Source organism: Phyllosticta capitalensis (assembly GCF_038381095.1).
Source record: "Phyllosticta capitalensis strain CBS 128856 chromosome Unknown BKA78scaffold_7, whole genome shotgun sequence".
Classification (NCBI taxonomy): domain Eukaryota; kingdom Fungi; phylum Ascomycota; class Dothideomycetes; order Botryosphaeriales; family Phyllostictaceae; genus Phyllosticta; species Phyllosticta capitalensis.
In genome coordinates this window covers 254,357-267,658 of record NW_027117445.1, presented here as the reverse complement: position 1 = coordinate 267,658, position 13,302 = coordinate 254,357, and the positions used below count along the sequence as shown (strand labels likewise).

Sequence of the window (13,302 nt, the reverse complement as noted above, 5' to 3'; positions counted from 1 at the left end):
CGCACGCAAACAGAAGAGCCCCCCACCGCCCAGCGCCACTACCACACTTGTACATACTCCTGCAGGGCACAGCACCTAGCCCCAGGGGCACTGCATTGCGGTCAGGTCAGCGCAGTTGCCCAAAGCTCACTGTTCGCACCGCACCCAACTGCCCGGCGGCGCGATGCGTCGAGCGCTTGAAGAGCCGCCACGATCGGGCGGGCGGCCGCCGCGTCGAGTAAATCCGGGGACGCCCACGCCCGCCGAAGCTTGGGCAATAGTTGGCCGAGTAACCCGAACATGTTTGCGCCGCAAGGAAGCCAGGTACCGTGGAAAAGGTTCCGACGGTGAGGTGTTGATGGGCTTGATACTTGGCGGCACAGCGTTGATGGCGAGGGGACGTGGGGGGAAGGGGTGTGCTTGTGGAAGGAGGTAGGGAGGGGAGGGGAGGGGAGGGCCCCCTTACCCCTTGACCCCGTTCCATCCGACCCGTCGAAGCACGCGCGCCTGTCTCTTTCTTCTCTCCAACTTGTCTTTCCTTCGCGCTTCTTCTTCTCTCGTTACCATCTCTCGACATTATTGCTCCGTCATCAACTTTTTTTCCCCTTCCTTAGCTCTCTCTCGGCTCGGGAATCTCGCACTTCCGACTCGAGTTAAGTTGGCGAAAACTGCTTGACCATGCACCCGCCGCTGTTGCTGCCTCCCGTCCGCCGCAGTGTTTGTCGTCTGTTATAGGTAGATTGTTGCTGACTTTGTCCGCTTTCGCGTGCTACTTAGTTTCTGCTTCTTTCTCCGTGGCATGTCGTCGGCGAGTCGGCGAGTCGGCGCTGGTCAACAAGTCGCCATGGCATGATGGCATGGCATCATCATCGTCGTCGGCGTCGGCGTCCTCTGGGTGCGACTTGCCGATATGGCTATACTAGACATAGTATACTAGACACGCTAAGGCAGACTGGGTGCGTGTCCAATGTCTTACTTAGGTCCGGAGTATCAAGGCCAAACTTTGCGAAGAATCATATTTACGAGAAGAGTCCAGGAGAGAGAGGACAATGGGGATCGCATTTCCTGATTAGAGGGACAACTAGGCAAATAGATGGCAAATAGATGGCAGCTGGTAGTTTTACGTAAAGAAGAGTCAAGAACCAAGAGGACATGGAGATCAAGACGGAAGGTCAAAAGTGTCAACTCGAGTCAAATCATTCCCAACCCAGGTCAAATTCACACAAGACAATTTTCCTTCAAGTCAAATCATTCACATCAAATCATCTATATCCACTCTCACTTCCCCTCGTCCCTCGTCTTCCCTGTCCACATCTTCTCCCCCTGTTGTCTGCGTCTTCCATTTCTCTACCATCATCATCCAATCGCAATTTTTTCTTGTTCTCGGCCTGCCTGCCTCCTCATTCGCCGCGTCCTTTCCATTTCTTCTTTGCTTCGCAATGCTTCGCAACCACCGCGTGGCCCGGGCGCTCAGCTAGGTTCAGTCCAGCCTTGCCCTGCCCTGCCCTGCCAAGCTTAGCGTACGTATTATGAGGAAGCAGAGCAGTGAGTGAGTGAGCGAGGAGCAAGAGTATAGTAGGCACGTATTGTACGCGGGTGTTGTTGCGGAGGTAGAGGCGGAGGCGGAGCCGTTGTAAGAGAAAGGGGTGTTGAAGGAGAGGAAGAGGAACACGCAAGGTGGATGCAGCGGGGTGGTGATGTGATTTATTAGTCGTACTCTAAGTCTTTGCTCTTGGTTCATTGTAAAGTAAAGGCAGCAAAACACGGATAGTGCCTTTGGTGTTGCCGAGTGTTGGATTGCTCGGCTGCAAGTAGCGCCGTGCTGATTGCTATCCGCTAGATGGTCGATTGACAAACCTACTAGGGGAATGTAGGTAGGTAGGTACTCTGCGTGTGCGCGGGCAGTCAAGGCGGTGGGATGGGATGGGATGGGGGACGGGAGCTAGCAATGGTACATACATGTATGTAGCAGGAGCGACTCGCACAACTCGACTTGATCAACTTCTCGATTGACCATCATGTCCGCCCCACCTATGCACCTTTATCCATCTCCATTACCTACCTAACTGACCGACTGAACCTGCATGCTTCTACACCCGTCGTCTCCCGACAAGCAAAAGCAGAGGGCCACAGAGTGGTCGAAGAGACTGAAAAAATTGGCATGGCATAGGCATGTACCTTGGATAAAAGCATCGAAATGACACGGATAGCAATGGCGAGCGTGTGCAGGTATTCGTTTACCTTTCTGCTGTCTGCATTCTTATGCCAACAACAACCGGAGATGATGACGGCCGCGGCAGGAAAGAAAAGAAAAGGACAGGAAGGGATAGGAAAGGAAGGCAAGCTGGGATAGGAATAGAACCTTAATGTAAAAGTAAAGTAGGGGATAAGAGGAAGGTGCTACAAGGTACTATATGTTCTAGGCAGCCTCTGCTAGAGCTGTCATGATCTTGTGCCATCCAACTGATACTCGTGCCATCCTACATGTTCTTCATCTTAGATGAAATGCAGGAAATGAATAACCGCACCATGTATTGGTAAGAATATTTGGGCTTCTATTATATTTGCTAATTTCTGCATGTTCTTCTCTTCCCTCCTCTTCATGTTCCCCCTTTTCACCGTGTGCTTTCCGGACGTGCCTGATGAGTTTTTAAGGATTGTTTCCAAGCGTCTTTTTAGTTGATCTTTACTGAACCCTTACCACCTTGTTGTACAGTCAACAAAGCCGCGTGTAAGTACAAGTGGAAGTGCTTGCGTGCTGTAGCACTATCTGTTCTGCAGTGATATATAGTACTTGTTGCGCTCTTGCACCTCTTCTCGGAGCTGAGAGCTGTTGGGCCGCATGTATTGTGCAATATGTACGTCAGGACGAACGTGTGTAATATCTGTTGCGCCATCCCATCCCATCCCACACCTACCCACCTACACATACAACCAACCAACATGTCAACGCGCTCGCTCACCCCTACTTCTCCTGCCTTCTCTATCGACAACTCATCGCACCTCAACGTCAATGTCTCCTCAACTCACCTCACCAGGCCCTTCCTTTCCATCAACTCTTCTCCCCTTTTACACCGTTCATCAACTCGACCCGACTTGGTCGGCCCTCCCTCCCTACCTACCTGTCCCCACCTACCTCACTATCGCCATCAGGTCACGAAGCCGGCAAGGCGAGGAGCCAATCGACCCAGCCATACATGCGTAGGGCGCAAGTGCATGCTGTTGGTCGTCGTCGCCGTCCATGAGATGAAAGTACGTGGATGGAGAGGCAGGTAGTGCTCAGGAGGTGAGAACAAAAAGGGGGGAGGGGTTGGGTGCTGTGGGGGGGGGGGGGGGGGGGGGGGAGGGGAGATTGATAAGGAAAGGGGAAAAAGGTTCGTTCGCGTTTGTTGCATTGCTGGGGCTTAGGGTCATGTGCCGTCTGTCCGTTGGGTCTCCAGTGGTCTCCAACAATGCGCGTGTTGTCATGGCACTTGCGTGCCTCTTCAAACTTTTCTGGTCTGACGCAGTCCAAGTTGTGGTACATACAGCTGCTGCTCGTAGCAGGTTGAAGATGGAAGAGGAACAAGAGAAGAGCTCTCTCTCCGCTAGACTCTTCTTCCGGTAGACAAAGTGCAAGCGTTTGAAGAACTACGGCACTAGATAGCAGAGCAAGATAGATGGAAGGACGTGGTTTGCTCGATTCCGAGCCTACCAAACTCGCTGATGGCTACCTTACGACGCCCTTCCCTTTTGGTGTTCAACATGTACCAACTCCAAATACGTCTCTACACTTACCTGGCACCGTCTGTGCAGCTGCTCCTCCGATCTGATCTCCTCCAAAGAAGGCAAGAGGAACAAGACGGGGGGCAGCAAAACTACATCCATACCCTCCCTCACTTACCACCAATCCATCGCCCTCCCCCCCTCTCCCCTGGCAGAACGGGCTGGGCCGGCCTCAATCCATTCCCCTCGCCCCCTATCCCCTCCGAATCATCGAGATCCGCCGTCCGCCACCACCCGCCATCGCGGACCCGTCCGACCGCCCCGCCCCGCCCGCCTCCTCTTCCGCTTCCTCGCATGCACACATGCCAGACGGGGACGGGACGCCGCTCCCGCAGTCCCGCGTCGGGTCAGGCAGGCAAGCAAGCCTTGTGGTGGAGTGGCTGTAGGCAGTTGGCGCTGGAGCAAGCGAGCGGGGATCACCATCTCAGGGACTCCTCGCCTGTGACTACGGTCCGAGAGAAGTGGACTGAGGAATCCGACGGAGCGGGTAAGGTGGGTTGGGGTGCGCGCGGCTCCGCTGGCCCCCGTGCCGGTGGCGGTCCGGTTTGCCGATGGAGGACGCCGTGCAGCTGATGAGGCTGCAGTTGGCCGCTTGGATGGCGTGGATGAGATGTACCAAGTGGGGAGAGGGATGAAATCAAAGGGAGGGTCAGCAGGGTGGATTGTAGGGAAGAATCCTACCTGTTCCCTTACTCGAGTTGAGAGCGTGTGGAGTCGTCATATTGGCAGACCACCTTTCAAGTGAGCAATCATCTGGTAACTGTTGTGGTTAGCTGCAGTAAGCTCCATTCGTCCGGTCCTCTCTCGCCGAGGCCATGTTGCTGCAACAAAATCTGACAAATGCTGCATGCCACAAGCGGCATCAACCCTTTCCCGACTCTTGCCACAACGATTCAATCGTCGTCTTGCAGCCCAAAGAGACCCAGACAACTGGAGCAACTCCGTTGCCCTGCGGTCGAGATTGAAGTCGTCGTCCCAGAGATGTGGTCGAGTCCGTGCTGATGCAGCTGCTGATTGGTCGAAACCCATTCATCGAGATGATGTCGCTACGAGTATCGGCATGGCCGACGCGCAACAAAGGTAGGAGGCTGTACGTTGGCCCCTGACCAGAACCAATTTGCTCGCCTTGCGGTACGTCATATGGCAGCAGATGTTGTCTGCATCGGCCGATGAGGGAGGCGTTGTCTTGGCCTGATTGGAGGAAAAACTGTCCAGGAACCGTCTCTGCGGATTTTTGGGCTCTTGTCTGGACAAACAACAGTTGCCCTCGGCTTCCCGTCAAACTGGTAGATGTTGGTGTCACATATGGTTCGGGGACGCGGGTGCAGAAACAGACGGTCCGCGGAGGAGTGCCCGCCAATCAAGTTTGTTGTCCAAGTTCGTTTGCGTTGGGCTACGGACGTAGATTCAATCTTCGGATTTGTCGCAGAGCAATGGTCCGAAGGACGGCCGTTGCTGGACAGGGAGCGGCTGACGTGCGTCTAGCAGGAACCACTATCAAAGCTGTCAGCCGTCATGTTGCCAACTGTTGGTGCTTTGGCTCTCCCACGAACGCAGCGCAGAGGAAGGACAGGAGTTTCAGGCACAAGATTCAAGGCATGACCCACAAGCGGTCAACTGGCGATGTCTACGGGGTGATCGTCCCGGTTCCCCGCGAGATCTCGATGAAGCTGAGGTTTGTTTGCCAGATTGGCCGGCTCGCTTACGGGCACGTCGTACGATGATTCAGCCTCGGCGGCGATGTTTGGGACAAGTTTTGGTGTCGAGGGATTGCTTTGAGAGTCGAGGTCTCACAAATACGCGTGTGGTTGGCCGCATGGGAAAAGGCGTCGAAATTCAATGGTCGTTTTTCTTCGAGGCGTCGAGTCTGGGTGCCATCTTTGTTCCAACGTGACGGCGCCTGACGCCTCGAGGCTGGATCTGTCATACGGGGCTGCAATCCTCCAAAAGACGCGTCGAGAAAGTCGTGATGTTGTATGTGAGCGCGTGGCAGACGGGCCGGTGCGGACCGCCATGAAGGCGGCAGGAGAGGAACCGAGGATGGAGGGTTCATGGTGGTTGGCTGAGTCAAGGCGTGCGGCCGGCAGTTGGGAGGCCGTCGTGAAGCTCGATCCGCGCGTAGGAGCCGGCTCGCCTGGTCATCGTTTGGGGTAGGAGAATCCGCAGTCGGCGGCGGGCGCCAGTCGGCCGCGCGGGTCGTCCGTCGTCACCGTCGACTTCGAGCGTTGGAGAGCGACTTGCACCAAACAACAACTTCCAACCTTCAGCTCCACGACCGTCGACGACAGCTCTAGGCTCGCAGACGTCTTCTTCGACGCCGTCGCACACGTCGCACCCTCGGCGCACCCCCGACCGTCGGCACCCACCGCAAGCGCAGCAGTGGCCTGACCCGTCACATCAATCATACGACTTCTACTCTCTCCCGCCCGTCGCCCATCGCTTCCCCTGCCCCAAACAGTCGCTGCGACTCCGCCCACGCAATTTTGCACGCCAATCCCTGGTGAGTTTCTGCGCACTGCGCCGCTTTGCTCTCACCACCCTGGCCGCCCAGATGCTGCACCCTCACCGAACCGTATGACCGACCGCTGACTCTGTGCCAGTGCTCCGACCCTCCGCATCACCGCTGCCGCCTGCCGTTTGTCATGCCGTGTCCCTGATCTTCTGAGTCTCTGGTAAGACCCTCTCTCTTTCTTTCGAAGCCTCCACGCCTCTTCCCCCGCTCTCCCCGCTACCGACTCCGACAACATGGATCCCTCCGACCCAAGCGCCGTCCTCGACGACGTCCTGGCCCTGGAGAATGTCGCCGTACGTTCCTGGCTGCCACGCGCCGCCAAAAATGCCACGCGCAAATAACCTGGAGAAATGTGTGGGCGCGGCTAATTGCCGATCCGGCTGTGCAGGTTGGACCCTATTGCGTATTCGACGACTTTCGCCCTGAAGACGATTCGGCCAACCCAGATTCGCCTACAGAATCTACACCTCTCGACGACCCAATCATGTCGACCGACTATGCCTTTTCCACCGGCATGCGCGCCCCATGGCTAGCCTCGACCCCCGACGACCTGTCGCTGCAGTCTGCCGACGCCTTTCAGCAGGCCAACTGGGAGGAATGGATGCGATGGGACCCGCAGGCCTCTCAATCCTTCAAGGACGCCGATGGCCCCGTGCCAGCGCAATACCTCAAGGCCGAGGTCAAGACGCCCGCTTTCGAACAACACTCCGACTCGCCCCCTATGCCTCCCGACGCCGCTCGCGCCAACATGCATTTCACATTCGGTCAGAGCATGGACAACTCCCATGCGTTTCAGTTCGACAACCAAAATAGGTCTCCCATGTCCAATCAAGGACAACCAATCAACCCGCAATCATATACGGAGAATCCGGTGTGGACCGAGAACGACCGGCTACAACAAAACGACGACGGCTTGTTTTCGCCACTGCCATTTGATCAACAACAGATGCAAATGAATGGAGCTCCTCCGCCACCACAGTCGACGCCCAGCCTCCAGCACAGTCCCAGCTCGGTCACAGATCCCAAGACGAGTTCATCATCAAACCAATCATCTCCTGAGCCTGTTTCTGGACCTAACAAGAAACGCAAGTCGTCTACCGAGGATGAGAGCAGCGATCAGCAAAAGAACGAAAAGCAACCTCCCGTCAAAAAGGCCGCACACAACATGATTGAAAAGCGATATCGCACCAACCTGAATGATAAGATTGCTGCCCTACGAGATAGCGTGCCCAGTTTGCGAGTCATGTCGAGGACCAACGGCGGAGACGACGATGACGACCACGAGGATCTCGAAGGATTGACGCCTGCACACAAACTCAACAAGGCTACGGTCTTGTCAAAAGCCACCGAGTACATTCGCCACTTGGAAAAGCGAAATAAGCGCCTCAGCGAAGAAGTCGATGGTCTAAAAGCACGTTTGGAGTCATATGACAAATTTGCCATGGGAGGACCAATGGGTATGGCGCAAGCAGCAACAACTCCGGATGGAATGCGTTACCAGGAAGACCCATTCGCAGCCGCTGCTGCTCGAGGACAACCAGTACCCCAGGCACAGGGCATGATTCCAGTCCCGGAGAGCATCACCAACCTGCAGCAGGCCATGGCGGCTCAACAGCACTATGTCAGCCAAGCAAATGGATATCCCGTCTACTCTACTGCTCAAGGCCGGCAAGGAAATCAGCAGCAACCAATGGTCAACCGCCGGGGAACTCAGATGATGAACAAGCTCATGGTGGGTTCTCTGGCCGGTCTCATGGTTGTCGAAGGATGGCGCGAGCGCGAGTCTTCGGGTGAAAATCCCGAAGGCCGCGGTCTCTTTGCTCTCCCCATTCATCTGCTTGGGTACGGCAGCGCCTTTGTGCCAAGATTTGCGGCTCAAGGCCTGTCGGCTCTCTACAAATCGCTTCCTTTGATCAAGCTGTTCCTTGTTCTCGCGGCTTTTGTCTATCTCATCCTTCCGTTTTTGGATTTCAAGCCCAAGTCCAAGAAGAAGGCCGCCCCTATCAAGCTCAGTCCTGCCCCGTCACCCGCTTCTCCTGTTGAAGTGCGCCGAAAGGCATGGCTTACGGCAATTCAAACTGTCTGGGTACCTCGTCACAACTTCTTCCTCGAAGCTGCTGCAGTCAGTCTCAAGGCGTTGAAGCTCAGTCTGCGCAATGTCGTTGGCTGGGACGGGTACGCGTATCTGACCGGTACGACGCAAGAACACGAAGCTGCCAGGGTCAAGGCGTGGGATATTGCGCTGGACGCCCAGCTGACCGGCGGTGACGCTGAGATTAGCAAGGGAAGGTTGGTGCTAACCATCATGGCCTCGGGCACGCTTCCGGACACTCCGGCTCGCCTGATGCTCAAGGCAATGCACGTCCGGGTCCTGCTTTGGGAAGTCGCTAATGCAGGCTACGGATCGTGGTACATGTTTGACGAAATCAGCGCCAAAATCGCCCGCAGCTGCTGGCGCAAGGCACAGAATTTGCAAAAAGCGTGGTCTGCTGGCAAAGGCGACCCCGCGGAGAAGCTCCCGGAGCACCTTGCCGCGCTTCTGGATCTTGGCTGCGATGACGTCATGGTCGACAAGATTGTGCAGCGCGCCTACAACTTGGCGTGGAACAAGTCGAGTGCGCAGAATACGGATCCTGACGAGGCGATGGACAGTGTTGTCGAGGACTTTGCCATTTCGTCGCCCTTGGACGCTCTCGCTGCCTGGTTCTCTAGCTACGTCCTCAACCGCTCGCTCGTGCAGTACCTCGAGTCCAACAATGCCGCTCCCAGTGAGTCGATCAAGGCGGACCTCGAGCTTGCGATGCGCACCGCGCCATCCAACTCGTTCTCCCACGTGCGTGCACTCGTTGCCCGCGCCATCCTCATGGCCAAGGACCGCAACGCAAGCATCATTGCCGCATTCGACGCGCTGCCTTCGCAACCGCACATCCCGGCCCTCAAAGACCGTCACTCCCCTCGCGCCATGCTCATGCATGTCGAAAACGAAGACCCCATGGCCGCCGACGTACGAAAGTCACTGACGCTGGTCAAGTGCCTCGCCCTGGCCAAAGAGTATCTCCACTCGGGCTCGGACGAAGCACGCCAGCGCTCGACCTTTGTCGTCAACAACACATTCCTGCCCGAGTCGCGGCTGACGCTCCTCTCCTTCGTCGCCGCGTACAAGGTGCTCGTTGCCTTTTCCGACGACGCATCCCTCCTGGCCGAGTCGCGCCAGGGCCTCGAGCGCGTCGCTGGCTCGGTGCGCGTCTGGATCGGCCGCGAGGCCGGCCGTCGCAGCGGTCTCTCCAACAAGACCAAAGGCCGCATCGTTGAGACGTGCGTCGCCGTCAGCAAGACGCTGGTCGGCATGCACGAGGGGGCGACGAGCGACGAGGGCGACGCTGGCTACGCCAGTCAGAGCGATGGCGAGCCTGAGGGCGTCAAGATCTTTTGATTGTTTCTTTGTGCTTTAACAGATGTCCTTGCTGCGTTTTGCAGTGTTTAACGTGTAGTCTACGCTCACTTGCCATCTCTCTCTCCTCCATTCGTCCGTTCCGGGGTGGATTGAACTGCTTGTTTGGTGTTCCGGCGTTGTATCTTTTTGGGCACAGATGAATCGGGCAGAATAAAGGGAACATGGATGTAAACAAATACAGTGGCGCTTCGCTGCTGCTTTACTGACTCGTCTCTGAGATGGACACGAGAACTCCAATGTGGAGGTACGAAGTACGTATTGGGAATGGATTGGGATGGGATTGGGATTGGGAATGATTCAGGATTGACTGACATGGGATTAAAGGGAAAAAGGTGGTTATGAGAGCCTGGCATGCGATGATTGGGCAACCTACCACTACGCCGGATAGGATATATACATACAGTATACGTATGGATGCGTTTGGCTTGCTTACTTACTTTGTCTGTTCCAAGTGTCTGTGCCAGTCCCAACCATGGCCACTGTTCACAAAAGTATAGAAATGGACACGGGAGTGATAAGCTTGTTTTCATCCAAACAACGATAAGCTACATGCAGTATCCGGCAGCCTCAATGCCTGCTTGAGAGTGCCGGTGCTCCTTCATCTGAAAGTGGACTGACTCCAAGAGCTCGTTGAGTACCCACCCATCCACCGCATGCACTCAACAGCCATCGCATAATTCGGCATCTTGTTTGGCCCTTCGTGACGCACCTTTGTGGAGCGAAACCTGGTCCCAGGTGCCATGACTTCGAGGTTTTCTTGACATCAGTTCAAAGTGTAAGGTGGGTGCTTACTTCCACCACTCACTCAACTACGCAACCTACGCAACCACCACCTCGCCTCCCTCGCCTCCACACCTCTTCTCTACTTACCTCCTCACGGCCTTTCTCTCCACTGCCTTCAAGAAACAGAGGGCCCGCGGACGCTGGACCGCGGCATTGCTACATCGCCCGTCCATCTGCGCCGCGCCATCGCTCTTCGCGGGTGCTGGGTGGGGCGATTTTTGATTTTTCGTCTGCTGGCTGGCTGGCTGCTGGCTGGCTGGCTGATTCTCTGCAAAGAGTGGTTGAAATGAGGTGGTGCTTTTGGACCTTGCGGTTGAGTTTTGAAAGGGATGTGAGAGGAGGATGAGGCAGGCCACCACGAGAGGTTGGTGTGGACGTCTTGCTGCGCTGCGCTGCTGCCGACGGATCAGCGACCTAGCTGAGGCATACATATGTGGTACAGCGGGATGGGCGAGCGATTGTAGCTATTGGGACCAGGCAACGTCGATGGGGTTAATGGCAGTTTCCCCCGGGGGGGGGGGAGGAAGGAGCGATGGCCGCCCTTTGATGGAGAGCTTGGAGTAAGATGCCGAGGTCTAATTACAAATGTACAAGACATAAATACATACATGCAGGTAAAATTTTGAAGGGTTAGGAAAGGGAGAGGGCGAAAGAGAAAAAAACGAAGGATACAATAGAAGAGACCGGCCGTTTGTCCATGGACATGACAAGATGCTGCTGTACAAGACAAACAAGATGCGCTAACAAACTACAACCAAACCCACAAACTTTTTCAGCAGATGCGATGGCGTGGATGTGACTACATCACAACTTCGCCCCCATCTCCCTCTTTGCAATCGCCTTCAACTCCTTGCGCAGGATCTTGCCGCTGGGGTTCTTGGGGATGGCCTCGACGAAGCGCACGCCGCCCGTCAGGCGTTTATGCCGGGCGACGCGCTGCGCGATGAAGGCGAGGAGGTCGTCTTCTGTGGCGGACGGGCTGCTGCGCACAACGTAGGCGCGCGGCTGCTCTTCCAGCTCGTTGGACGGGTCCGGCACGCCGATGACGGCGACGTCGGCGACGGCAGGGTGGTCGAGCAAAAGTGCTTCCAGCTCGGCGGGCGCGACTTGGTTGCCTTTTACCTTGATGAGTTCCTGTCGGTTGTCACGTCAGCATGTATTCGCAGGCGAGAGGCGGCAGACGAGCGAGAGCAACACTACGCACCTTTTTGCGGTCGACGATGAACAGGTAGCCCTCCTCGTCCACATAGGCAATGTCGCCCGTCTTGAGCCAGCGGTCCGGCGTCAGCGTCTCGGCCGTGGCTTCGGGCTTGTTCCAGTACCCCTTCATGACCTGCGGCGCGTGGACCCAGATCTCGCCGCGCGCGCCCTGCGGCACCTCGTTGCCGGCGTCGTCGACGATCTTGGCTTCGCAGTTGGGCATCAGCTGGCCAATGGATGCCGACGTGTTGTGCGCAAGCGGGTGGAACGCGCTGACCGTGCAGGTTGTCCTGGGGCATGTTTGTCAGCTTTGTGTATCAAAGAAAGAATAGGTGTATGCACGCACTCAGTCATCCCCCAGCCTTGCTTTACATTCATATGCCCTTCCGGCCAGAGCTTCTCAAAGGCGACCGAAACCTCGCGTCCCAGCGGCGCTGCGCCGCAGGCCACCCTCTCCACGCTGCTCAAGTCAAACTTGCGCGTCGCTGGGTGCTTGGCCATGAGCAGCACGACGGGCGGCACGAGGCCCAGGTCCGTGATGCGGTACTTTTGGATGTAGCCCAGAAACTTGACAAAATCAAACTTTTGCATAATGTAGATGGGGATCTGGCGCGTGGGGCCCGAGATGGCGAAGAGCGCCTGTCCCATGGCGTGGTACATGGGCACGAAGCATATCCAGGCACTCCGCGCCTTCATGGCCTCGTAGTCCGGGTGCAGGTGCGTCATGTAGAGCACTTCTTCCGTGTGCGCGACGAAGTTGTGGTGTGTGATCATGACGCCCTTGGGTACGCCCGTCGTGCCCGAGCTGTAGTTGAGGGCAACGGTGCGGTCGAGGTCTTCCGAAGTGGTGAGCTTCTCCCATGCAAACGACTGCGCGTCCTCCGCAAACGCGATGAAATGTGACCAGTGCCGTATGCCGTCGACGGGCTTTCCGACCTCGTCGAACGTGTCGTAGCCGGCGTCAAAGACGAAAATGTTGCTCTTGTCCATCCCAATGCTCTTGGCCGCCTCCAGTCCAGTCGACAGGCTCCCGTCGGCGCAAATCAGAAACCGCGCCCCCGAGTCTTGGATTTGGTAGGCGAGCTCTCTGGCGACGTAGGATGGATTGGCTCCGGTAAAGACTCCCCCAGCCATGATGACGCCCATCATCACGACGGGGAAGAATATCGAGTTGCCCGAGAAGAGGAGGACGCGGTCACCCTGTTTGAGTCCCGCGCGCCGGAAACCCAGAGCGACGCGTTTCGACCATAGTCGGAAATCTTCGTAGGTCAGATAATATCTTTCTGGCCGTTCGGCATCGATGAAGCTCTTGTTGCCGGGAAGGGGTGATGTTGGCCCGCCAAAGACGTGGGTTGGCAAATCCACCAGCGGGATATCACAGTGGTAGAGTGATTTCAGGGGCATTCTGAAAGAATTGAGGTGTTGTTGAGTTGACGGAGTTCACGATCTCCGGAAGTCCGTCTTGATACAAGATGCCAAGAAGACGAGGTACGAGACCTAGACGACTGGCCAATTACTTTTGTTGGACAACGGAAATACGGAAAGGAGCTCAAAAGTGGTATGCGGACCGAAAGGCAGAGTTTTAGGACTCTCGAGGAGGGGCCTGATT

The 13,302-nt window shown here is 56.3% G+C and overlaps 3 protein-coding genes across 3 annotated transcripts; 2 read left to right on the top strand and 1 right to left on the bottom strand.

The window, feature by feature from the left end:
- Window positions 1-3,595: 3,595 nt before the first annotated feature.
- Window positions 3,596-4,655, top strand: BKA78DRAFT_159500 (uncharacterized protein). Its single transcript, XM_066883084.1, has 2 exons — window positions 3,596-4,522; window positions 4,602-4,655. Exon 1 carries the CDS (start codon window positions 3,685-3,687, stop codon window positions 4,315-4,317), a length of 633 nt encoding a protein of 210 aa, XP_066742347.1. The 5' UTR covers window positions 3,596-3,684; the 3' UTR covers window positions 4,318-4,522; window positions 4,602-4,655.
- Window positions 4,656-6,489: 1,834 nt separating this feature from the next.
- BKA78DRAFT_332197 (uncharacterized protein) lies at window positions 6,490-9,689 on the top strand (the record flags this gene model as incomplete). Its single annotated transcript, XM_066889959.1, has 2 exons — window positions 6,490-6,549; window positions 6,645-9,689. The coding sequence occupies 2 exons, from the start codon at window positions 6,490-6,492 to the stop codon at window positions 9,687-9,689; spliced, it is 3,105 nt and encodes a 1,034-aa protein (XP_066742346.1).
- A 1,608-nt stretch (window positions 9,690-11,297) lies between these two features.
- BKA78DRAFT_253656 (putative 4-coumarate-CoA ligase) lies at window positions 11,298-13,097 on the bottom strand (the record flags this gene model as incomplete). The annotated part of the gene is made up of 3 exons (XM_066884837.1): window positions 11,298-11,627; window positions 11,698-11,983; window positions 12,040-13,097. 3 exons carry the CDS (start codon window positions 13,095-13,097, stop codon window positions 11,298-11,300), a joined length of 1,674 nt encoding a protein of 557 aa, XP_066742345.1.
- Window positions 13,098-13,302: the final 205 nt, after the last annotated feature.